Here is a 26,724-nt window from a genome sequence, read left to right as displayed (position 1 = left end):
CAGACTTGGCAGCATCCACTCTGGCAACTTGCTTGGAAGGGAGACTCGGCCGAGGAGCTGCAGGTGAAGAGGCCTCGTCACCCAGGCAGGGGGCTGGGGCAGCCATGGGGGCACAACCCTCCCAACCCCCTGCAAGGGCCCTGAGTGTGCTCTGACTGCCAGTAAATCCTCAGCAGACCACCATCAAAAGGAAAATTTTAGGAGGCTGTGAATGCATCTCAAATGCTGTTACCACTATTTAAACTGTTCTGCCTGCTTGTGTCACAACCAGGTAACTTTTATATAAATTATTGCCCCCTCTTGAACAACTGAAGAGATATAGATCTCTCTCCATATATACACACACACAATATATCTGTGTACTACAGATGCTCCCCTGCGTTGGTGCACACCTACATCCTGATCCTCCCCGTTCTCACCAAAATCAGAATGTTTTTAGATTTCAGTTCTGATACAAGCAGATGGGCCCCACAAGTTTTAATTCAGATATTCTGCAGTCAGCTGCAAGTACGTCAAATTCACAGAATATTTCAGGTAGTTTATTTCCTACAGATGACACACATCATGGAGGGAGGGAAACCAGATTAAATGCACACACACACCCTGGTGCATTGCAGGCAACTTATTACTGCAATAATCACTCCTACTTGTCAATACAAGGATTGCTGCTTGTGTGCAGTTAATCACAAAAATAAGCTCTACTTCAGTAATCTCAGCACATACATTAAAACCCCAAAAGTTGATGTATTTGCCAGTTTATTTGTATTAGTTTAAAAAAAAAAAAAAAATCGACAGCAACGCTATCTTCTTGTTACAAAATGATTTTTGGCCTGTGGACAAAACCTCCTACAACTCACTTGATCACTATTCACGTTGTCTCTCTTCACCGAAAAGGTACCTTTGGAGGCAAGGCTTGTCAGTGGTGTAACTGCACTTACTGTTGAGCATTAAATGGTTCAAAAGACACATTTGGTACAAGCCACAGTTACGGGCCAGAGATCCAGTCCCTTCACATCTGATATCCAGAGGTTTCATTCCATTAGCAGTAAAATACAGCAGTCACAGCTGGGCTTTCTAACAGGGAAATCTGACGTGGCTCAGGTGCCTGCAGGAATGATGCATAGCAGAAGCCAGGGCAAGCACTTCTGGAGAGAGATGAGGAGCGGAGGGGATTCCTCCTTGCTCCCTCTTTGAAATGACATTGGCGCAGTTTCAGAGCACGGTGGTTTCCCCCCCACAGTGCGAGAAGTGGAACAGAGAACTCAGGATGGCAAGTGGGAAACGGCAGTGTACGAGACTCTCAAAGATAATATATGCTACAAAACCCCTATGGTTAAGACAATTAAGTCCCAAGACTGTTTCAAAGAGCTCCAGCTTTAGGATTTTTAATTATTAAAATCATGTCACTGAATCAAAAGAGGTCACTAAACCCAAGCTTCTCTATTCTGCTTCAGCTACAATTTCGAAGTGGGAGGTCTGTAGAGGAAGTATGGTTTATATGCTCAGTGTGGACTAGCTTGGAATGCAGCAGTGCAAAAATTATTACAGATTACATGTTAGTGGTTGATTCTTCAGCACTCCTCCTTCCAGTCAGTTCTTGCACTACATTCTCAGTCGTATCTTGTTCTGGCTTAAAAAAAAGATCAGGGCACAAGTTCCATTTACTTGACTCATCAGGTGTTCTTCTGGGAGCTAAAAACAAAAACATATTTAATTACTATTATATACTACTGCAGGAAACTTTCAGGATGAATTATAATCAAATGTCATTTGGAGACATATGGCATAATTTGGGATTGGCTTAACTCCATTATCTCAAGATGAGACATAAAGCCCAAATACTGAAAGCCTTCAAGAAGGTACCTACCTTTGGTTCATTATTCCTTTCAGAACAGCCCATTTACTCCTCCTGACACTGGGTCCAAGTCTATATCATAGAAACAGGGTCTTGTAGGAAGTCCTGGCATAGTGCTCATCTGGACAAGAAGAGAGAGAACGTTAAAATGGCAGCAGCGGCATTTTGTGCACAAGATACTGAAGACTTCGATGGCAGCAGCCAATGCAGCTCCTTACACATGAGCAGACCAGCAGGATGGTGGCCATGGACCCTTTTGAAGCACACTGTGAGAAGCAGGAACTCCTGGATGAGTAGATAGGTCTGAGTTTTCCTTTCTATGATGAGCATTCAGTTTGGTTTCTGCAGCTGCCAATGACTGAGCCCAAGATTTGGCAAAGTGCTTGGATAACCCGCTGACCAGGTCACTGCTGGAGGAGTGTTCATGGATTTTGCTGTAGTGAGATAATTACTTGTGGTAGCTTTCTGGGTACTAAAGTGAGGATACATGTTTTAATACAACTTTGCTGACTGTAAAGTCCAAGTTGATTACAACTCTTAAAAGAGTCTAGAACTAGAAGTATTATATAATTAGGAATAATTACTGTTGAGAGTTTAATCAATTTGGGGTTCGTTTTTTCTAAACTGGGATAAAGCTTAGGAAGAGATGAAGAGGTCCATCCTCCTGACTGGAATGTTTTCAGGAGGGCTGTGCAGTGGCAGAGCTCACAGAGCAGCTGCCAGCACCAGGCCTGCCTCAGGCCAGTCCTCTCCGCTTGTCCCACTGCTGAGCACCCCGTTTCAGGGATGCAGAATGCAAGGCTGGCAGGAACTACACTTGGCCTGATTTATTCATGCAGCTGAGAATATTTCTCCCTCCCTAACTCAGCATTTAGCCCAGCAGTACACACAGGCTAGATATGGATGCTCTACAAAAGCGGACAACTTGTGCCTATGTTTGGTAGTTTGTGTCAGTGGTCATTAATTGCTATAATAAAAAAGGGAGACCTTGAAAGGTCTCATTTTCTATCTGCATCACCCAGCCTCAGCTTTCACAGTCAGTATTGTTATGCCTGTCTCCATTAGATTAAAGATCTCTTTGGCAACCTGGTATTTTCTCCCTGAGCAAGTATTTTGCACGCTAATCAAATTACCTCCCCATCTTCCTTTTGATCATAAGTTGAGCAGCAAGGAGGCAAAACTCTGCTGGTGAGGCCTTTTCTGCTGTTCTCAAAACTGTCTGGGGAGCCTTTGGAGTTCCAGCCCATTTTCCTAAGCTGTTGACAAGTGCTAACTCCAGTCCCACAGGTACAGCACCACTGCAGGTCTTCCATGGCTTATGCAGGGGCGAAAGTCACTTCGGGTCTCCTCTTTGTAATGAATTCTAGGGCTGCAACAACTTTTTGTCAGAGCCACTGCCTTCCCAGACAGAGACTGGGGGGGCCATGGAGAGGTCCCTCAGTCCTTATTTTTGTGTTTAGCTGTATGAATATTTTGCTCTCAAGAACCTCTCAGGAAGGTATTAAGAGGTTCAAAGTACCCAGAAGGGTTTTCCTGTTCTCACTTGCCAGTCTCTGGTCATGCAGAGCGAGAAATTTCCTATTTATTTATGTATCACTGAGGAGCCACGGAGCTTTGCAGTTCCCCACCTCCAGATTCAGAGGGCCACAGCAGGGGCTGAGAGAGTGACATTCAATAGAGTAGGAGGTGCTGTAGATGTGCCTGACTTTGCCATTTCTTGCACTTTCTATTTTGAAATGAACAGTCAATTTTTCCTCCTTTCTTTTCATCCACAGTGGCTACTCTGCTATCTATTACTTAAAGGTAGTCTGCTTAAAACCCCAAATTTTCATGCAGTACAGAGTAATTTCCATCCAGGCTACTAATTTTCTGTACAAATATCCACAATGCCGAATGCACTCAGTTATTTTCAAAGCTGAAGTAATGAACTTCTCCATTATCCTCCTCCCCTTTAATACAAGTGCTCAAAAAGAATTCACTATTTACTTACATGAAAAATTAGCCCACATGATTATCATCAAACCCCTTGCAAGATTTCAAATAAAAACTAATACCAACTCAACATGTATTATTTATTGCTCTTGTGTAACTTTCAAAAAAATTGCTGTTTAGCAACTAAAAAAATAGTTGAATAAAGGATTTGACTTCAATTCAGCAGCAGCACCAGAAAAAAAAGCCCAACCAATCTGAGTCCAATGATTTATTTCATTTTCGCTTCAAATCTAGATAACTTTTGAAATTATATTTACTTTAAAATCTCAAAGTATTTCATTGAAGTACAACAGTTTCAACCCTGAGCCAGAAAGCGAAAAACCAAAAACTCAGAACCTGGGAAAAAAATAAAATGCGACATCCTTTGTGATGACTTCAGATAACAAGAGTATGCACACATTGGTGATTATTTTCACCTCACATTTATCCCAAAAGCTTCTCCACAGAGCTACATATTTGTTGCATTTTCAGCTCTCAGTTCAATGACTGCTGCCAAAAATTTATTCTGAGGCTAACAGATCCCCTGCTGAATGGGTTTAAAATAGTGATCTGACTCAAAATGCTCTGGATTGTTTCTCGAGAGGACATCCATTCCCTGGGTTTGTAGACACCACAGAAGAGTGATCATGTTCCTAACCAGAAGACCTACTGTTAACTCTAGAAGAATTAACACCATGATTTACCATATACCCAAGAAAAAAATTAGGAAACTGGGAAAGGAGCAGAAAGGAAAAAGTGCAACTCTATAGAAACTGAAGACACCAGAAAAAGACCCAAATTGTTGGTTTTAATGTCTGAAAACATCTCTCTCTCTTGTGTAGCTCATTAATGCAGTGTACCCTTTCCTTCTCCAATGCTTATGCAATAAATAATAAAAATAAATAACTGTTTGGATTAAATCTTGGCTTGCAAAAAATGCCATTTATAACAGCAACAGGCATGTTATCTTTCATTCTATCCCAAAACACACATTAGTCTTTAGAATATGGATGAACCAGATTTCCATCAGGATGTGGTTATTTTATTTATGTTGGGTAACTTGGAAACCCTTACCTACCATTATTTTTCTAAGGAAGTAAAAGAAAAGGTACCCAATATTTGGCTCTAGCAAGCATTTGAAGGAAGAGCGGCTCCAACTCTTAAATCAGCAAATTTCATCATCTGAGTCATGCACTCCTAATGCTTTTGAAAGTTTATTATAATAAATATGTTGCCATTAAGACTTCAGAAAAAGCTTCAGGCACAAAAAACAAGAAAAAGGCAGAGTTGCTTGCTCCAACTGCCTCATCCCCCAAAATACTCTCATTTGTTACTTAACATCTGCCCAGAAGAGATTCCCCAGGTAAGATTTCCAGAAGATCCCTTCATCTTAATGTTTCTGTCTATGGATGCAAACCTGAACTTGAGTTCATTTTGCAGGTAGCTCCTCTTTCTGCCAGGCAATTCATATCAAAGCTGTTCCAGGATCCTGTTTCCATTGTTGCTACTGTCTCCCCTCTCAGCTGACATTATGCCAATCACGTCAAAGAACAGAAACTAAAAACTCAAGGGCACAGTGAAATGAATTGTTGGAATTGATGCTGAACAGCAAACAGATGGTCAGCAAAACCATGAGAACCAAACAGGAGGGGAGCCCGATAAATGATTAATAGCACAGGTCAGCCTCTCTTTGGAGGTGTCTCATCCAAAGCTGTTTGCTTTGAAAGCTTTGGAGGAGCTGCCTCGTTCTACCCTGATCCACAGGTGCCCGCAGAGCTCACCTGCAGTACTGCAAAGTGCTTTCATCAGGAATGCAAAGTCCAGTGGCAATCAGGTGGACCAAGGATTTTTCCCATGCCCTCTACCAGATGCTGTTCCTAGAATTCACTAACTACAGAGCTCAAAAAATCTAGGAAGAGAGAGATGTGGGACCTGAGAGGTACACTAGGGGAAAAAACTTAAGGCATCTAATACACTGGACTGCTAGAACACCAACCATGACAAGGACTCTCCTAATTTAAGATACTTAAGAGTAACTGATTACTGGAATGCACATCAGGTTTCTTCCCCTCACCCCAGCTGAGGGTTTCACCCAATCACATACCGTTCCCACCAGTGGATACAGGAATCCAGCTCCAACACTGGCCCGAATGTCTCGGATTGGCAGAACAAAACCTGTAGGTGCTCCTTTTTGTTCAGGGTCGTGAGACAACGATAAGTGAGTTTTAGCCATGCAGATTGGCAGGTTTCCAAATCCCTGAGAAAAGAGAGAGAAAAGAAGAGAAATTAGTGGAAAAAACCAGTAACTTTTCCTATACCCAAATGTAATTGCTCTATTGCTCTGTCATTCCCTGCAGACATCAGACATTTTATCAGGACATTTCACTCCTCACCAACTGCTTCACCCACAGCCTGTCAGATCCATTGACCATTCTGCACCCCATTCCTTCTCTTTCAAACTCTCTCTGAGTCCCCCACTAAGTACTAAAGAAAGAACTACCACGGCCCCCAGCATATCCAGTGAGGAAAACACTATAAAAGTGTTAGATATACAACCCTGATAGCCATCTTACTTTCTACTCTCTTCCCAAAACGTTAAACAGCACAAAGTTTCGTTCAGCTGAGATCAGTTGATAGAAATGTTTGCTCAATATAATTGCAGGTCATGAGGAAGTGGCAATTACATGCCTAGAGGATTTTGATAGGCTTGTAAAGGAATATACAAGAAGCAGGAAAGCAGGAAGCTATGTAAGGCAGTAGTAAATGAACTGCAAAAGCAAAATTATTCGAGCACCCTGTAACCAGCAAATGGCCAGTTCACCCACTGTCTTCTCTTCACAGACTTCGAACAATGCAGAAGCAGGTAAGTTCACAAGCATGTCATGCTAGAGAAGAGTAAAAGCAACACAGCAACCAGAAAGCACCACTGCTATCAGATGATGTGGAAAACTCACTTGCTTAGTGTAGATGTCGACTTTCTCCTGTGCTTCTGGAAGTAGCTCGATGTCTCTTGCCCCATAGACCTGCTGGGCAATAAGCCTGATCTTATCTACAACAGGAAGCTAGGGAGAAAAAATAAAAAACAGGCAAGTCAGTGTGGCCAAACTACAAAGATGTGCAGCATCACAGCAGCTTCCCACCCCTTCTATGTGTTGTGCAGTGCCCAACTGTAGACATCAGACTTAATCCCACTTGCTGTAGAACAAAGCTGTACAGTACTTTGAGGGTTTTCAAAACAGGTTTCAATGTTTCACTGGTTAGTCAACACAACGAGAGCCAACTCTCTGTAATACTGCAAGTTCCTACCTCCATGTTATACAGGAACCTGAAGTTGCTGGGTGCCTGGGATGCTCTCTGAACAGCTCGGGCCAGTGCCAGCGCTCCTTTCCCTCCCTCTGCCCAGTGAGTGCACTCCACAGCATCAAATGCTCCTGCCTCCTTTGCCTTCTGTACTACAAGGGCCAGTTCAGCCTTTGTATCTGTCCTGTAAGGAGAAAAACTGGCATGTTTGCACCAGAACGCACACACAGTAAACCAACTGTTTGTTCCTGACACAATCCAAAACCTGTCCAAAGAAATCACAGAACCCTGCCATCAGGAAGCTGCTCACGGGCTATCCATCACAGCCTTCACCTTGGTGAAGGAGGTTACTCCCTGGAGGAACACACAGCAACAGGTAGCTCTGGAACAACATGTGGACATCCATGACTTCTGACAGAGCAGCATTCCAGGCCTTCTGCCATTTCTGTCCTGCTTTCCAGTTTTCAGGAGCAAACTCAAAGGTGTTAGTACTGCAGATTGAGAGATGCTCAGGTGTGCTGTATCACAGGCACACAGCAGGCTAAAAGCCACCATTCTCTAGATGAGACAATATGCATTTACTTCAGATGAAGAACCTTAGCTGCCTACTCCCCTTCAACTGGTACCAGCTTTAACACCCCAGCTCAAAGGTCGCCTGCTCTCCTAAAACAACCACACAGAGGTTCTGTTTCCTGTGCAGTTCAATGTGCAGAGCCCAAAATGTTCCTTAGCAGGGCACAATTATTCCATACAGCCAACCACTGAACACAGTGTGGTCAACAACACAGGCACCTCACCACCTATTATGAGCTTAGATTCCACACTGTCACGGGCACATCTGCCCATAATAATTTGGCCAGGCAGGGTGTTAAGTGATGGCAGATACTAGCCATAAAATCCTGGACTAATTAAAAGTCAGGAATACATTTGAAATGACTAAGCAGAGCTCCCCCACTTCTTCAGCATCTTCCAACAATGCAAGATGCTGCAAACAATACATCAACAGAACTGAAGACAGGAGTTTGTGCTAAACATAACGTACAAAATGCCACAATTTTATACCCATGCATCACTTCCAAGTCCCAGCTCACTTACTTGAAAGCATTGACAGCCACAACTACTGGGACACCAAAGAGCCGTGCATTTTGGATTTGCTTGTTTAGATTGCTGCAGCCATTTGCCAGCAGTTGCAGGTTCTGTAAAGAAGACAGCAAGCAGGAAGTGTGTTTCATCAGGGGCAGTGGAACTTTTGTTCCAAATCCACTACATCCACAGCTAATGGTAAAAATGTCAAAAAAGGAATGACACCACAAAGGCAAATACTCAGTGGTGCTTTCTGAACAGTCCAGACCACTGCATGCTCCTGATAGAGACAGGAAAAAGAATTACTACTTCTAATAATCACTGGTTTCAGCTGTCAAGCCAAGGTAAGAGAAACCACTTTTTGTTATTCTTAGTAAGTTAATATCTGTCCCCATTAACTCCCCACAGTAAAGCCTCAGTCTCCTCTCTGTCACATTTCTCTTTATGTATTAAATATCACCAGCAGTGAATTTCATGACGTCCTTTTGAAGTCTGTGGCAACAGCTTTCAGTTTACATGTATTTACATTTTGCAGCATCAGAGACTATTCCTGGAAATTCAGACATTTCATCCCTTCCTATGCAAAGAATAATCCATGCAGAACCTCCACAAGTAAAAAAGCTGCAGCAATGTAAAGAGAGCCAGACCAATTATCCAAGTGTACACAACTATTAAAAGCCCAAGGATGGAAGGTGAGACTTAAGTTCACTTTCCTCTCTTGCTTGCAAAGGTGTGGGGGATAAAAAAACCCAAACTACAGAGCATATTAGAGAGGCATTCTGAATATTTTCAGATAATATTTCAGCCAAGCAATTACTCCACATTGAGAAGGCTGGGGATACAGAGTAGATATTACTATGAAAAACTGAGCACACAGACAATAAGTTAGGGAGAAACAAAAAGGCTCTGAACACTGACTAGATCAAGTACAATAAATATTTGAAAGAGCAGAGCCAAAGTAACATCATTAAAAAAAACATAACATTGCAGCTTGTATGAGGAAGCATTTCCAGGGCAGCTAAAGAAATGACACACTAGTAACCCAGGCATGCACTGCATGACATCTTGATGTCATGACCACAGTTATTCGGCCAACTGTCACACCACCTCGAGATTACCTCTTCTGTGTATTCCTTTGGTAAAGGCACCCCAGCAGTGACCTGGGGAAAAAGAAGAAAAAAAAAAATGGCGCCCCATAAGATTTTCATCCATGACATCAATCCGTGCTTGATTCATATTAAGTGGCATCAAGATACAACATTCTACTCCATGCCGATCCTTTCTTTGTAAGAAAAAAATAAAAGGAAGAATAAAAGACTTCAGGATGCACTCATGAAAAAACATATGACCGTCTCTGGGACTTTCACAAGTGCCCCAGCACACAGGCTAATAAAACAAGCAGGTATGAACCTGTAATATACTGCAGTGAAGCTGCTGACAAGCAACAGAAACACATCGATTCCTTTTACAACTTGAACCTCAAGACAATTTCAAGCGGATCAAACCCTACAGGGCTTTAAGTGACTGGATCAGAACAACAGGAGTGGCCCCTCAGGTCTATGGAAAACCTTCCCCAGTACTTACTGCAGGCCCCCCTCCGTGCATTTTCAGAGCTCGGACAGTAGCAACCAACACCACCACGTGAGGCCGGAGACCAGAGTAGCGGCACTTAATATCAAAGAATTTCTCCATTCCTATGTCTGCACCGAATCCTGCCTCTGTAACTGGAGTAGGAAATCAAAGAAGAGAAGCTCGTGAAAGGTTGCTGGGTGGAAAAATCACGCTCTGATTATATAAATCAGAAGCTTCTTCCAAGGCAAAAAAAAAAAGCCCGAAGACAGTCATAATAAAAAGAGGCGGATCCCTCCCTCCAAAACAAACAAAAAAAGGGCAAAGAAAATACCCCACACTCGTTGCACTTACCAACAAAACCATCTTTACCCACAAGCTTCAGTGCTATTTTGTCTGCCAACACTGAGGAATTCCCATGTGCAATATTGGCAAAAGGTCCAGCATGAACAAACACTGGTGTTCCCTAGAAAAGGGGGAATGTGGGAGAGAGAGAAAGAGAAAAATCAGAGAGTACAATTTCACAGATCTCCAGCATTTCAGGAGCTAAGTACTGTGGCACCTGAAGGTAAAGAAAAACATTTTTAGAAGACAGATCTTAAAGCCTTCTGATCAGACATTTGTTATCAGTAATAAGGACTACAGGGCAAACAGGATTATTATAATCTGCACAAGTGGAGGTATTAATCCGCTTAGCAAAAGGATGGTTAAATCCCAGCAACTTTGAATTTACAATCTTTGTCATTCTCCTTCATCCACACCATTTAAATTCCCCAAGCACTTCCTGACATTAAAGACAACAGAACAAAGACACAGCAAAGTTTAGTGCATTTCCTCAGGGTCATCCCACATGCCAATGGCAGACCTAGAAGGAAGCCAGCCTTCCCCCCTAGCCCTGAGCCTTAGGCAGGAAACCACAGTAAACCTCCAACTCTGAGCTAAGTAGGCCCACACTGATTGTGATGAATGAAATAAACCAGTTGTTTCTTGGCTCTGAGAACGCACCTACAGCAAATCATCAGTGCTCACCTCTAGAGTCTGCATGAGGTTTGGCTTAATAGCATCTTTCATCAAGACAGCCAGAGCTCCAGTCACTCCCTAAAAGAGAAAAGGACAATCAGTTTCCCTGTGTACCGAGACCTTGAGACCGTTCCTATGTAGTGCTGAGGCTCTGCTTTTGTCCTGGTGGGCTTTCAGGACCAGAACCAGCAGCTGCTCTACACAGAACCACCTCTGGTCAGGGCAAGGCAGGAGAATGACCTTTACATTCCTGTAAGAGGATCTGTGATTTCTGGCGGGGACAGCCTCTTGGCTGTGACCTTGCTGGGCCATCACTTTGTAGCAAAGACATAAAGAACAATTAACTGCTGTTTCAATGCTATGGCAAGGTTAGTAAATTAGAGCAGTGAGAGAGCAACTTTCCAGTACATATGGTTTACTGTAGCCCATTCAGTGGCACGAAATAATGTTCCTAGGTTTTGAAGGCAGATTTGTCTTGAACTTTTTTCCTTCTTCTTTTTAGCGACTCAGCTCCTCAGCTCTACAAACTGGCCTTAAAATGTCATAACAAGCTGCTACATCCTGCTCAAGTCTCCTGTGCAAAAATAACTTTTAAAGTGAACCTTTGTGCTCGTGAGAACAACCAGGTAGACATAAAAAGCAAACACTGCAGCCCAGGTTTCCTCTGAGGTGCAGCCACGTACCCTGATGAATTCTGATTCCAGTGAAAGATTATGATTTCATCCCCATATGCTTTGAGAAGAGAAAAATGAGGGCTTGGTCACCTTTGTGACTGACACAGTCCAGTGAAAACCAAACCAGCTGTTACCCAGCACTTGCAAAAGTAACTGAAATTGCTGTCACGAGTCCTGAGCCAAACGTTCACAGCAGTTATGAAAACCTTGAACCATGATCTCTTTTTCTTTCCTTTCAATTTCAAGTGGATTGCAGCACTCAATTACAGGAAAGATTATTTTTTTATAAGACATTCCGTGCTTTGTTTCATTAGTTTCAATCTTGCCACATGAAAGCTTATTTAACATTTAATGGATAAGCTTTAAACTTCAGTCATCTCCAGAATAATGAAAACTACAGAGCAAGATTTCCATGGCGACATTTCAGGCCTGTGTCACTCAGCGGCACTTCAGTGCATCCCATCTCTAAAAACCTGTTGTCAGTTTTCGATTCCACTCTTCTTCCCAGCTTTTTTTGCACTTCCTGGTAGCACACTCCTGACATTGGTTTTATCACAGCAGAAGGACCCAGGCTGGTCTCTGTGATCACCACATTTCTGCTTGCATAAGGAGTATTTAACACGGCCCTAACGACACGAGCCACTGGCTGCCATCAGTGCAAACATATAACACACAGGAGAACCTGCTGGACAGGTGTGATATCACTCTCCATTCTGCAGTTGCAATGGACAAAAATTAACCATATTTAGATTTAAAAAAAAAAAAAAGAGTAAAAAAAATGAAATCTTGAGATGAAAAACTTCTATCACTGGATTCTACAGAAAACTCAAAGCAGCTCCCAACCCAAGCACCACCTGCCTCCACTGCTGATGGGCAGTAGGAGAGTCCTGTTTTCCAGAAAAAGGGTTTAACTCAGGTACTTAAGGTTAAACTGGCAGCATGCTAGGTGTAAGAATAAAAATCTCAAAGCTGCCTACAGAACTTTGACACATGCCCTCCCCATTCCCAACAAATGTATCACACAGGGATTAAGAGAGAAATGGTTCCCAGTCTAGCCCTTTTCCTGCAAGGCCAGAGTCAGGCCACAAATCTGCAGTTTCTTAGCTTTATCCTGGGAGAAGTAAAACAAAGAAACAAAAACCTCCCAAACACAAGAAAACAGAAATCCCTCAGGAAGATAGCAACAGCTGGGTAAGCCTTAGTGCTGTGTCCACCTTACTGGAAACACAAGCCAGGAAACCCACCCTCTGGATTTCTCTCTCCCACTGGAAATGTTCATTCAGAAAACACCACAAACCTCATTAACACCACGTCATGCAAATTTGTAACACCCTTGTCTCTTGCAAAGCAGGCCGTGAAGTATCTGCTATACAGGCAGAGCTCTAAGCACTAATGCTGTATCTCTATTGACCAGTCCAACAGTCCTGAGCCTGTTCTCTCTCTTGGGGCCAAGTGGCAGGGCACTGTTCACACAGAGGGCTCAAACCCCCTCCCTTCTCCAAACAGGGTTGTCATCTTCAAAATGTTCACTGGAAGAAGTGTCTGGGGCACAGGGCATTCCCCTGAAACCACCACTTGGGAGGGTGCTAGTGGACATGCTCCACGAACATGCCAAGAACTGCACTATAATTATTGCATGGGCAGCTGCAGGACAGTGCTGCAGCTTGCAACTACTGCCTAGGACTGCTTAAACACCGGTAACAGGCATCACCAGTGCCATGACATCCAGTGTTTCGTGTGATGGAAACAAAGGATTTATGTCCCTCCTCAAAGGCTGCCTTATGGAGAACACACACACTTTTTTGAAAAGGTTTTGGCTTTTACAGCATTCACAGCCTCCCAGAATAAGGTATTTCACAGTCTTGTAATTAAGTTTGCATGAGGCTTTGCTCCTGCTCAATGTTTCCCTCACTCCAGGGAGCCCGAGAAGCAGGATGGCCAGCAGGATGCGTTTTGAGTTCTTCCGATTCATAAACATGCTTTTTACGTAGAAGCCACCGCGTATTTCCCCAGTAATTCCTGTGGTGCCAGCTTCAACCTGACACACAGCACATCACAGGACATCACACAGGACCCTTGTCCCTTGACCCAGGTCTTACACACACTCTCTGGACAAGGTGGTAGCTACACTGAAGCAAAAAGCTTTCATTAACTGCAGGGGCTGAGATTTCACCTTTGATCTTTTATAAGTTAAAGATCTTTTCTGCACAGAGCCATCTTTCTGCTTTTCAGTCCAAAGACTTTCAGAAGTAGTAGGAGGAAGCATTTAATAACTGCATGACTCTTACAAGGTCATCTGCTGTAACTGGTTGTCCTTTCTTGCTGGAGGCTACGACCATTCTGCCGAATCGCTTTTTCATATCATCCAGCCCATCAGCCAGTGCTAGGACTGCCATGATTTCACTGCTCACAGTGATGTCAAACTGAGCCTGCGAGAGATGAACAAAGAACGTGAACTCATCAAGATTCCCCAGCAGCAATTCTTACCTCCTGTAAATTCTTGAAACAAGGCCAATCATCACCATCGTAACAAAAAACCAGAAAAGAACCCCCCAGATGTACAAATACACAAGAAATCCAAAGCACTGCTCTCAAACACAGTTAATTTGACTGTTTTAAAGTGGATCTTTTTTCTGCAAAATTAAGTAAAACCTATTTATTCTGTTGACATTATGTGTCTCTCCTGGCACACACATTAGTGATTCATGCAAGAACACTTAACGCTACTAACAAATTATATTTCTGAAGGCTGAGCTTACTAACTCATCTGATTATCATCACTAAACAATACAGTAAATGACAAAGAATCCCAACAAAAACCCCGGATTCTATAGGAAATGAAGGGTATAATTCATCTGACATAATGCAGACACTTCCATCTTAGGGAAGCTAAGCACCCTAAGGACATTTCAAGTCAATAGAAAGAGGCTTTTCTGAGCATGATTCATTTGAACTATTAATTTGACAGTTACTTAAGGGATGAGGGGAGTCACAGCCCAATTGCCTATTTTACTCTATTGATTATACAGTGAATCTAGACAAGCTAGCCTAGCTTTGGCCAGATACACCCCACCAAAAGCATCTGCATTGGTGAAGATGAACCATTGCCATGTGCCACAGTCATCCCAGTCTGGGAAACCAATATTCATGAGAGAACAGGAAAGGAGGAAACAGATAATGAAATATGCACTGATAGCAAATTTAGCTGCTTGGTTTAAAGGACTTTCTGCTTTCTCTTTAACAAGATACTGGTAAAAGATGAAAATATCCGGAGTTACAGAAACTTGCCTCAGGAACACATTTTTCAAAGTACTTATGCAAGAAAAGGGAGCAATTACCGTTCGTGAGAAGCCTTTCTCTGTTGGAGACTGTCCAATAGTGATTTTCCTAAGGAACCTGTCATTTGTATCCAGTACTGCAAGGAATGCAGAGAGATAAGATGTCACATTGCAAGTCATAAGTCACATCTACGCCCTGTGAGAAACACTTGGCCAGTTCATCCATGAAGAGAGGACAGCAGTTTGAGATATCATCCTCTCCTGAAGAGTGGCAAACGCTTCTCAACATGATTCCTCCCCCAAAACTGAACAGCAACTAAGTTAAGACACCCAGAGACACGTCAGACCCTGCCACTGCATCCAGGGGGAGTCTAAATCCATTTGTGTGCACTAACCACAAGACCAGAGCTTCTCTGAAGAGCAGAGCTGTTAGCATTATTCAAATTGATTTTTCACCATCATTAGTCAGTGTGAATTCAGGGAATTACTACAGCCAAAGGGAAATAAAATTATCATTTTATAAGTTAAGTGATAAAACGGTCAGACACTACCATTTAGTGAGAATTGTTTCACGTAGCTCCATTAACTCAAATTGCCTTGGAAACACAAACTATCAAACAGCAGCTTAAATTTGCTGTGTCTTACTATCTGCTTGGAATATTCTAAGTATTTTGTAAAGTATGTCCCATGAGGCAAACTACTTTAGCCTCATTACAGGTTATGAAGCAAATTTTGGATAATACATTTCACACTGTATTTTAACAGAAAGAAGAAAAAAGCAATACTCTTGGAGTCTAGCTCAAGAAAAAAAGTCCATTTTGAAATTTCTTTTGCTAGTGAAATATTAAATCTGCCAGACCAGAGATTGATGTCACCTTCAGGTAATTTAAAAAACCTTTAAAAATCTGTCCTTCATTTGCTGTCAGTCCCCAACAGAGCAAGTGGGTAGATTAAAACTGAGTTTAATCCCAGACCAGAACCCTCTCCTTTCTCACAGAGCAGTCAGGTAAAAAGACTGTTGGCTACAGTTGCCAAATTCAAGTCTCTCAGTGACTGACAAATCCAGAAACACAAACTTGCACCAATTAGCAGAGTCTTAATCTTTGTGAATTGAGTGCAGATTCAAATCCCTGTGTCAGACCCTTTAGAAATGGGATCCCAGCTGCAGGCATCTATCCCACAGACCAGCCCTGTCTTCTTTCTTATTTTTCCAGGAAACACAATTTCAGCTGTACTTGCAAATGTCTCCTTTGACACATGGTTTTGTTTCTTAACAATTCTTTCATTCAGTGTATCTTGTACCTCTTTGCCATGTTATGGTGCCTGGGTCGATGTCCAATCTCACAAATGCGTTTATTTCTTCCTTTGTCAAAGCCGCGGGATCAGTTTTGTTAATGCCCAGTTTCTATGGGAAGAAAGGACAAATAAAAGAAAAAAAGGGTATGGTGAAGAAATTCACATAAATGAACCTTTTACTGCAGCAATGAAGCTTTGGCAGCAGCATCTGCATATTCAGAAATAAGGAAGGGCTGCCTTTTTGGTGCCTCTTCTCCCAGACCCCGCAGCACTGTAAGATGATCCACACCACGGTGTATCTGGAAGCAGAGCTTGCTGCCGGCCAGCTCATAAAAGGGCAAGGCAGACAATGCAGCCCATTAGGGCAGGTTGTCACCAAGCTTTGTGCAAGGCACCTCCAGAAAGAGTAAGAGAGAGAGCTCTGCAGTTCCTTACACGCCTTGTTCTCGTCATTAGTCTCACATGCTTACATCCATTTCTCATTAGTTTGCCTGGGGTCACTGCACACAGCCATACGCGTTTAAAGCCACTGCTTTCAGCACGCTGGTTAAGCGGCACAAAGGAAGAATTAAACAATTCAGTCACAAGGCTGTCAGCATCCCAGAAAGCCGATCTTGAACATACTGAGAGGATGGGCAGTTTGCCAAGTTGCTTAATTGAGAGAAGAATTATCTCAAGAAGCCTGATACAAGCACAGGCTTAGGAATGGGGAAAACGATTCAGTTGATTTATGAACGAGCAAGGTTGTTTTAATTAACTAGACAGTCAAGTCGTATTTTCCCCCTGAAGAACAGCAGGGAAGAAGAAAGTCTGTTCTCTTCCTCTTCAAGCATATCATTTAGAAAAAGAAATAAACAACAATAAAGATATCATCTTTCTGGAGCATTAGCATCCTGTCACATCTCGACATTTAATAACCAGAAGAGTGGTCAGGGTAGAGTTCCCTCAGCGGTCTGTCAGGAACACCAAGCAGTGTGACATAGCTTCTTGCTCAGCAGTGAAAGCAAACCACACATTGTCTAATGGTTGAGACATTATAGCCAATTAATATAGCAGAGTTTTAGCTTGCTAAGTAGTCTGCCTATTGCTCCCAACTTCCAAATGGGTAACTGATCCAGCCTGAATATCCTACAAACAGGCTTGTACTTTAAGTGAGCTCAGCAGGGCCCAGTCTGTGCTCCTAGCTGAAAGGTTCAAGCCCAGTGCAAAACTATGTCTCAGTTAATCCTCATTTTTTCAGAAGTCAGCATGTGAACTAGCATGTGTCCTTATTTCTGAGGATAAGAGGAGCTGTGGGCTGCTCAGCGACTGCCACTCAATGACAGGGCTGCTCATCTAACTGGGAAATCTTTTTTGTAGAGAGGAGGAGTGGGCAATGCAGGGAAGAGGTGTTTTTTCCACTTTTCCTTGTTTTCTCAATCTGGATAAGACAAAAAAATTCTCTCTGTTCTCTTCCTGCTGAATTTTCTAAATTGCCTTTTTTTGTCCTGCATTATCTATATGGCTGTCACATGGGAACCATTAATCTCTAGCTGTAAATGTGTGTAAGGTAGAGAAACCAATTCTAGTCCTTTCTTAAAACTGCATTAAGGACACTGAAATGCCACTACTAATAAAGGACACTAATCCCTTTGCATCTTCCCACTGTGTTACTCACAGAGCACATGACAGAGTTATATCAATGATTCTTCCTCTTGGGGCTGCATCTCACTGTTTTCTGTGCTACCACTGCTATTTCTGTGTTGTATGAAGGGTTGCCACACTTCTGCACACTTTATAAAATAAAAAATAAATGCCAGCAGAATGACCTAGGGGACAACATGAGGGTTTCTGTAACATAGCTCTGCTTATCTAAAGTATGAGTAAGTTGAACAGAACCAGAAACCAGTGATCTCACCTGTAGTCTTCGGATCTGAATGTCTGAGAACTTCCTAACGCCATTGACAGAAGGCACCAAACGGTTGTAGAGAGCCTTGGAGAATGAAACAGGTGGTCAGTTAGCACTGTTGGCACACCCAGAACAGCCTGGTCAAACTGGGCTGGGATCAAATACATCACAGGAAAGGGTTGTACCTGGTCTGTCTGAGTCAGCTCGTGGAACATACGTGCGTCAATAGCAGCAGCAACCAGGTTGTTGGCTGCAGTGATAGCATGGATGTCACCAGTGAGGTGAAGGTTAAACTAGAGGAGATAAAACATATCAGTTACCTCATCCTGCTGCAATTTTCATTTATTTCAATTCATCGTAGACAGATGGAAAGAGAAGTATTAATAGTACTGTTAAAGTGGGTGAGGGTGGAGGGGGAGAGATTGCTCAGTGCAGTATGTGGAAGAGAGGAAAGAATTTCTCTAAAACAGAAAAATGCCTCCCCCACATTTATGTCATTTTACAAACTTCTAGAACAAAGCTCCCAAATAAAAAGTTTTTTGTTTTTATTTTTCCCCCTCCACAAGAACAGTCCTCTGAGGCTCCTTATAACACTTGATAAGACCGTAGTATGGCACATCTGCATCGCTCCTCCTTCACCTTCCTTCTAATCCCCTCATTTGCACAGCAGGTTTCACACACACATTAGCTGAACTTGCTGCTGCTGCTCCCACAAGGGAATCTGAGTTAAACTGGAACTAGCAACCTTGTGCAGCACTAGCAGTGGAGCTGTGGTTGCACAGAGCTCTGCATAAGGTAACCACCCAAACACAGTGTCACAGGCAGAACTTGTACTACACAGTGACACTGCTAGTAGTTTTCCTAGTTCTATCTCATTAAAAGATACTTTGAGTGGGTTTGCCTACGTGAGTTATCTGGCTGCACTGTAGCTGTGAAGCTGGAGAAGGGTCTGGATTGGATATTAAGAGAAAATTTCTCCACACAAAGGAGTTGTCAGCACTGGAACAGGCTGCTCAGGGAAATGGTGAGGGTCACCATCCCTGGGAGTGTTTAAAAGACACGTGGACACAGCGCCTGGGGACATGGTTAAGTGGTGGGCTTGGCAGTGCTGGGTTAACAGTTGGATTTGATCTTAGAGAGCTTTTCCAACTTAAACAGTATGATTCTACACTGTCAAACAGTTTAGGATATATAGCTTCCATGACACACCTGCATTATGGCAGGTGAGTAAAAGGTGTGGTTAAAACAACCTTTTTCCTCTGGAGCAGAGCAGCAAAGGAGGAAGATGAAAGGGAAATATTAGAAAAGATAATATGACAGAAAACTTTACACATCATTTTGTTGAAGCCTTGCTACTTTTGTTGAAACCCACAGAGCTAAACCAGAGTGCAACTAGTCACACACTGATTATAAATCCTAATTAGTAAATGCTAATTGTTGTCTCATTCTGCATAAATGCAACAATAAGCTATTATCTTGGTTCTGCAGTATGAACTCCAAAGTTTTTCACTTACTATTTTTTTTCCTAGGATTAAAGCTGCATGCAGAATTATTACATGATATATCAAGGTCATTATTGTAACTAGTGACTCCAGATACTTTAATTTTACGAGACATGCATTGATTAAAACACTCCCAACAAAACTATGTGTATTTGTTCCACATGGGTCATAATTAAAGAAAGCTGTTTCAGCCAGTTTGGTTCCTAAAGCAGGGCTGTCTCCCACTGCTGCACGCAGTCAAGTATTTTGGCTTGCCTTATTAACACTCTTAAAGAGGAGGAGATTATTTTTCCTGTCACATCTATCATTGACACACGTTCTTGGCACATGACTAAATCAATATTCTGCCTCCTTTAACATTTTTATCTTTTATGGACTTGCTGCATCAATTAGAACAAACAGCCCTTTCGATCGTTCCTGCTTTTCTTCCTGAAATTGCCCTGTGTCAATCTATAGTGCTCAAGACAAAGGCAGAATTCTACAGGCAATTACTCTGAGAGTTGAGGGAAGCATGAGAGCACGAGCTACACGTGCCTTTCAATTCCCTGACTCCAAACACAGAATTTTACTTGTTGCCAAGCCACACTGGAAATATGCTCCACTGCCAGGCCCCCACAGACTGAGGTCTTGACACTACTGATTCCCAATTTCCCTCTTCCTAGTTCATGTTAGTAATCTAAAACACAAGAACACCAAAACAGCTCACAGAAAGAATTGGTGACCACCACAGCTGACAGAACTACTTAAAATGCTTCCAAAAGGCATTAAGCCATTATCATCTTCATTTCAGTGCTGGGAAAATGAGGCATAGGATGTACTTTGCTCAAGGGTATGCAGCAATTCAAGGCAGAGGTGGGAAGGGAACGGAGGAACTGGGAATTTGTAGTTCTGTGAAGTTCCCTGACGATGTAGGCACACTTCTGAATCAACCCAAACATGTTTGCCTGGTTTTTTTTTTTTTAATAAAAGCTTTCCTAAAATCAAGCATGCAGTTCTTGAGAGTGCTACACCAGGCCATAAACTCATGGGCTTTCCAAGTTATCTGACTGCAGTATCTTTCTGAAGTCTGGGAGCTGTACGTGCAATGAGGCTCTGTATAAAGAATTACCTCTTCCATGGGGACAACCTGACAGTAGCCACCACCTGCAGCTCCACCTGCAGAGAGACAACAGTCAGAATATACAATACAAGTGTGTCCAGCCTAGATTGCTATTACATGTGTTTACTTAATGGCTTTAGGAGGCCAGCTGCCATCAAGCAGCTTAGTTTAAATACCAGTACAGCACTTGAAGACGAAACTGAAGAACTTACCCAAAGTTTTCCTTTCTTGAAATAAATGCAATCGTAACTGGGAATTATGTAAAACTCCAGTGCAGCAGAATACAATCTCTGAATGCCATCTTTCCCCACCTAGGCCAACTGCAAGCAACAGAGCAGCTCATACCTTTTATACCGAAAGTTGGCCCCTGAGAAGGCTGCCGAACACAGGCAAAGACATTCTGGTGAAGGTGAGCTCCCAGGGCTTGAACGAGGCCAACAGTGGTGGTGCTCTTGCCCTCTCCCAGGGGAGTGGGAGTTATCCTGCAGCGACAAAGCAGAAGAGACACATTTAAACCCTTGTAGTGGGTGAGACTTAAACCACAGGGACAAGGGTCACCCAGTGATTGCAATTAATGAGAATTCAAATTCTGGACTGGGTCAGACTTCAGCTAATCTTCATCAGTTCAAAACTGGAATGAGGCTGGCAAGTTATCACACAACTGCTGATGACTTTCCTCTGAAACAACTTTCTAGTTCCTGCTGAGGGCAGGCTACTAGATGAGGAGAACTTTGACTAGGAATAGCCTGCCCTTCATAATCCTGACCTGCAGGCCAAATCGATTAATCTCCTGGAGAGAAATGTTAAGCTACATCCCCACTGTTTGCCACAAGCTACTTCCCAAACCACTACATTTTTCACCATGTGATTTACTAAAACCCCATACAGTCACCCTACCAAAAGACAATACAACAAGCCATGCTAGTAATATTTCTTTTCATCTTGACATCAGGTAAGTCTCAGCTAAGGAAGTACCCACCCAGTAACAACAACGTATTTGCCATCCGGTTGGTTCTTCAGACGATTCAGAGCTGAGAGCTGGACCTTGGCTTTGGTTTGGCCATAGGGCTCCACCTCATCAGGGAGCAGGCCAACTTCACTGGCAACTTGTTCAATAGGTTTGGGCACGCAAGACCGTGAGATTTCGATATCACTTAAAGAGAGAGAGAAAAAGGTGAATTTATATGTCAAAGAACTTCTCATGAATTCCCTGCTTCTGGATGGCATGAACTACAAACACCTAATCTGTATTTCAGAAGTGAAGCTTTAACCCCTCCTAGTTAAATGAATCAATATTAGCTACACTGGAATAGGCACATCCTCAGAGTTGCTTTTTTAAAAATAAAAGAAAGTAAATCCCAAACCAAAGAACAACACCCACACACCCCCCAACCCTCCCCCACCTCAAGAATGCCTTCTTGTAGGCAATGTGTTATGCTCCCTTGTGGTATTTCGCATATTTCAGCTGCTCCTTGGGAACTTGACACCAACAACTCCTACTTCAAGATGCTATCTTTTTGCCATATCAGATTGAAAACATTCAAAAGTGATTCCTGTGTGTTTACAGCTTCCTCATGAGGGAATGCAGAGTGGTAGAGACTGATCTCTTCTCTCAGGTGACCAGTAACAGGGCATGGCCTGAAGTTGTGTCAGGGGAAGTTTAGGTTGGATATTTGAAAAAGGTTCTTCACCCAGAGGGTGGTTGAGCACTGGAACAGGCTCCCCAGGGAACTGGTCACAGCACCAAGTCTGACAGAGTTCAAGAAGCATTTGGGTAACACCCTCAGGCACATGCTGTGACTCTTGGGGATGGTCCTGTGCAGGGCCAGGAGCTGGACTTTGATGATCCTTGTGGGTCCCTTCCAACTGTGAGTATCCCGTGATTGTTTCACTATTTGCTGAATCACCAATTATCTAGCAATATTATCAGGATGATCCAAACCTACACTTCAACAGATGTCACAGCACCACTGCAGGTTAGCTCTGCTCCCTCAGGAAGGCCTCACAGTGCTTTCTCTCTACTCTCCAAACCTCAGTCTCAGCCAGTCTACATACACATATGCCCTGTATTACACAAAGCCTGGGAACAGAGGTGGATACTACACTGCATGAATACTGCCAGGAGCTTCATTTGAAAGCATTACCTTGGAACAGGCATCTTTAGGTTAAGCTGGTTGTATTGGATGGTCCATTTTCCAGGTTGGAACTTCTCCAGAAAACGCTGTGCACTCTCCACTGTGCTCTGAAATGAGGATGAGAATCCATTACAGCAACCACCACTGCATGAACCACGCTGGCTAACAGAGAGACCAGAAAGGTTCGCCCCTCTCCTCTGTCTTGCTTTGGAATTAAACCAAGTACTTTCATTAAAGCACTTATTAATAACCCGAAATGAGATTCTGCTTGTAGTTTTCTTAGAAGGAAAAAAAAACCCCAAACCCCACCATATTTATCTCTCTATTGATCTTGCAATGGACTGGAATTTTGTGAGTGTTCTGTGCCAGCAGGGTTTCTTAAGCAAGGCATGGAAAAAGAGGGAGTTGGCTCATACTGTTACTCTCCTTCTTTTAATCCAGTCACCCTATGAACAGTTTTAGAATTACAGCCATTATCATTACATGACAAAAGCCTTTCTCATGGTTTTGTGTGACCACACCCAAAAGCCTTTAAAAAACCCAACAAACAACAAAAAAAAAACTCCCAGAAAACCCAACCAAAAACCTCTGTCTTAACATTTCCTTAAAGCCCATTTTTTATCTCAGTTAACTAAATCCCAATTTTATGGACTAGAAGTTGGAAATCCCAGATATATCTCTGTAAGAGCAAGAAGGAAGCACCAGTTGCTTGGGTAGTGTGCTGGTGGCTCTGCAGCAACATAATTCAAAGCCAAACACAGAGAAGATGACCACAGTGTACCTGCATTAACATGGCCACAGTCATGGGCCCAACGCCACCAGGAACTGGGGTGATGTAGGAAGCCTTCTCCTTTGCTGTATTGTACGCCACATCTCCCACAACTCTTTTTCCACTGGCCTTTGTGCTGTCTGGGGATTTAAGGAGAAAGTAAATTTACACATGACATTTCACCAAAACAACAGAGGAGACAGCACTAACTGAAGTTGAAGCCTTTTCTTCTGCTGCAGTAAACAAAGCAGAAGCTGAGTGCCCAGGAAGCTGCTCAGTAAGATGAAAAAGCTAAAACAACATCACAAGAGGAAGCTGTTATCATAGTTCACTCAGAGCGTGTCAACAGCTCATGCAACATATCCTCCCCTTAAGCACCATTTATCCTCAGCCACACAGATTTCCCTTTCCTAGGGGATGCAAGTTGTTTCTTAGTGGAACATGGCCCACAGGGCAGTCTGAAGATGACTCCAAAACAAATGCAGAGGGACCAAAGAACAGACCAAGTTTTGTATCTCTGCAGTAATAAAATATAAATGGGATGTACAACAGAGATGTCACCTGAACCATCCCCTTGCAGCTCTTACTGTTATCTCTCTGAAGGATTAGTATAGTTTACAATGGGAAGGAGACATAAGGCAGTGGTCTAGATGGAGATGAGAGAAGAAACATGACTGACTTGTTTCAAAACCCCAGGTTTACATTTGGTCTGTTCCATTTTGGACACCTAGGCCTTAATATTGAATAAAATCACCTGCCTTTAGAGAAACTGAAGACATAAAGTGCTGAGCTTTTCAATCAGTCATTGCTATTTTAACGATGGACCAGTAAATACTGCAGTTCACAGAGATCCGTCTTGTCAAAACAAACCTCACAGGTGGCTTAAGAGAGCTTCAGTAGAATAATCTCCTTTCTCTCTGGCAAAAAAGTTTGCTGCATCCTGCTGCACTACATGACCTGACAGTTCAGAAGCAGATATAGCCCTTTTTTTTCCCCAATGGTGACCTTTAAGCTCGCCCATAGAGAGAAAGATAAAACGTGTTATAAACTAGCACAGTCATCTAAGAAACCCACTGATTATAGCACATAAAAGCAGAAAATTTAAGTTTCTCCCGGAATGGCAGATTCTCATTTCAGATAAATGACTCAAGGGAACATCTAAGCAGCATGAAAAACCTGAAGATAGATTTTAATGTTGTTATATTGAAATATTATATTGCATACAATGTGTGTATGTTTGAACAGAACACAATCAATAACTTTACCGTACATTTGGTGAGGGGGAGGAATGGAAGAGAAACCAAACTCCCAAACAGCTGATTATCTTAAAATCAAAGGGAGAACAAGAGCAGCTCCTGCCAACACTAATTTTTAGCTGCACTGTTACTGGCAATTAGCAGCTTGGATGTTTTGCTGTGTTTGTGTTTTAAGCAACACTTCTTCTCCCTAAAGCTCAAAGCCTGAACAAGCACCACAGCTGTTAGCCAGTGTTTCTACAGCCACTGTCAGCTTTGCTGCCCTGAACTGCAGACCAGTCTGGCCTTCCAGCCCAGAGACCAGTTTAATTAAGGCTGCAAAAGGTAAATAACTTAATTTTATTTTCTTCCAAGATGCCAAGCAGGCTTACTGGCCACCCTGGCCAGGAAGACTCCAGGCCCAAGAATGAAGCAAACAAGCAGGCACTCCAAACACAAACAGCCTCATCTGTTACACAGGCACAGATGAGCAGAAGCCAAACAACTCCCCAGTCCCTGCTTCTGCATCTGCACTGCACGCCCAGCAGGGCTGAGCACATCTTAGGAGATATTCAATTAACTGTAGAATATCCTTTGAATGACAGATCACATAGAAGATTTGCCATCTCTCCCCATAAATTCACCTTTCACAATATTCATCATCCCACTTTTAAAAAATACAAACTAGTAACAGGGAGTATCAGTGGCACTATAACCATTCCCAGTGCACGCATCTTTGGCCCTGTAGGTTCTCTAGCCAGCTGCATGACACCAAAGAGAGCATCCAAGGACTTGAGATCAAAGAAGTGAAGGACATGCCTACACACATGGAATGAACAGGTATGATGATCTCCAGAGACAGCTGCACAAGAGACAGCCTGACTGCAGCTTCTGGACTGGAACTAATTCACAGCCCTACTTTCACCAGGCAAGGGTCGGGAATATCCCCATGACTTCCAAGAAAACTTGTGCTAATGTACATGCAACTAACATGTTTCTGGTGGATATATGACTGCAAACACACAAGACCATATAGGACCTTCATCTATAACACATGAGGCCACCTTGCTTGAAGTGTGTTTCTGTTTCTGGACACCTTTGGGACAGGTGTTCCGTAAGGCATCCAACACAATCTGATCCAATATGCTGGTGATGCCAGCTTGATTCTCAGTGCATGAAGATACAAACAGAGAAGCAAATCAAGGTTTTCTACATCTTTCTAGCTCCTCTGGTGTTTGAAGACCATGGCACTGAGATCTACAGAAGCTGATCCTCCTCTGCTGCTCTCACATCCCACTGTTCAAGGCTCCCTGTTAGCAAGGGCTGCAAAATCCTATAGCAGAGGAGGACTTTGTTCAAAAGAGTTGCTTCTTCTATCAGGACCCAGAGATCCTCTGCCTGCTTCGCTTTCCCTTTCTGTGGCAGAGCAATTTCTACAGGCCTGGAATAAGGCATTCAGAGCATTTGCTGGACTAGCCCTCCAACTGCAGCAGTTGGGAGAGAAAGACAAATACAATCCAGCTTGCAAAGTAAGACATGCTTGTCTACTGTAATAGAAGTTTCAGGAGATCCTTTCTTCCTCTCTGTCTACCTGGAGACCTGGAAGAAATTCTGTTCAGCTGCAGTACACATCAACACAAAGCCAGATGTGCCCAAACTGCCTGTTCTAGCCTCCAAACTGGCACCCTTGGGAGTATACATGCCATCCTGCACTCAAAAGCACAACAGCTGCATTTGTACGGGGTTACATGGCTATAATTTGTTATGACTCCAGCTTGGCAAGACTGCATGAAGTCAGTGTCCTGACATGTCATACATCATTTGGGATCTGCCTGTACAGGGTACCCTGACCAGCAAAGTAAAGGCATATCCAGAGATTGACGTGTCTTCCAGCTGCAACTCACAGTTACACCTGGGAGGCACCTAGTTGGGTGCACTTACACCTGTGGTAAGATGTATGGCAACTGTGCTCTTTCTCACCCCTTCACATTCAAAGCATCACCACAGCTAGCAGCAATATTCTATCTGTACAGTGATTTAGCTGGAGAAG

The 26,724-nt window shown here is 43.0% G+C and overlaps 1 protein-coding gene across 2 annotated transcripts in view; it reads right to left on the bottom strand.

The window, feature by feature from the left end:
- Window positions 1-739: 739 nt before the first annotated feature.
- The window catches only part of MTHFD1 (methylenetetrahydrofolate dehydrogenase, cyclohydrolase and formyltetrahydrofolate synthetase 1), a 41,362-nt gene continuing 15,377 nt past the window's right edge, over window positions 740-26,724 (bottom strand). For both annotated transcript variants that reach the window (XM_050335401.1, XM_050335400.1), the window contains exons 9-28: window positions 23,452-23,579; window positions 22,680-22,777; window positions 21,515-21,688; window positions 20,881-21,017; window positions 20,545-20,591; window positions 18,120-18,227; window positions 17,944-18,018; window positions 16,053-16,155; window positions 14,811-14,887; window positions 13,761-13,901; window positions 10,808-10,876; window positions 10,133-10,244; window positions 9,794-9,933; window positions 9,328-9,369; window positions 8,222-8,322; window positions 7,133-7,310; window positions 6,781-6,888; window positions 5,931-6,083; window positions 1,868-1,976; window positions 740-1,692 (exon numbers count right to left, since the gene is read on the bottom strand). In XM_050335401.1, coding sequence (XP_050191358.1) covers window positions 1,887-1,976; window positions 5,931-6,083; window positions 6,781-6,888; window positions 7,133-7,310; window positions 8,222-8,322; window positions 9,328-9,369; window positions 9,794-9,933; window positions 10,133-10,244; window positions 10,808-10,876; window positions 13,761-13,901; window positions 14,811-14,887; window positions 16,053-16,155; window positions 17,944-18,018; window positions 18,120-18,227; window positions 20,545-20,591; window positions 20,881-21,017; window positions 21,515-21,688; window positions 22,680-22,777; window positions 23,452-23,579 — 2,081 coding nt within the window. In that variant the 3' untranslated portion in view covers window positions 740-1,692; window positions 1,868-1,886. The remainder of the gene's footprint in view (window positions 1,693-1,867; window positions 1,977-5,930; window positions 6,084-6,780; window positions 6,889-7,132; window positions 7,311-8,221; window positions 8,323-9,327; window positions 9,370-9,793; window positions 9,934-10,132; window positions 10,245-10,807; window positions 10,877-13,760; window positions 13,902-14,810; window positions 14,888-16,052; window positions 16,156-17,943; window positions 18,019-18,119; window positions 18,228-20,544; window positions 20,592-20,880; window positions 21,018-21,514; window positions 21,689-22,679; window positions 22,778-23,451; window positions 23,580-26,724) is intronic.

The sequence above is a fragment of the Myiozetetes cayanensis genome, unplaced genomic scaffold (genome assembly GCF_022539395.1).
Source record: "Myiozetetes cayanensis isolate MyiCay16 unplaced genomic scaffold, myiCay2020 scf6-25, whole genome shotgun sequence".
Taxonomy (NCBI): Eukaryota; Metazoa; Chordata; class Aves; order Passeriformes; family Tyrannidae; genus Myiozetetes; species Myiozetetes cayanensis.
This window is presented reverse-complemented; position numbering and strand designations above follow the sequence as displayed.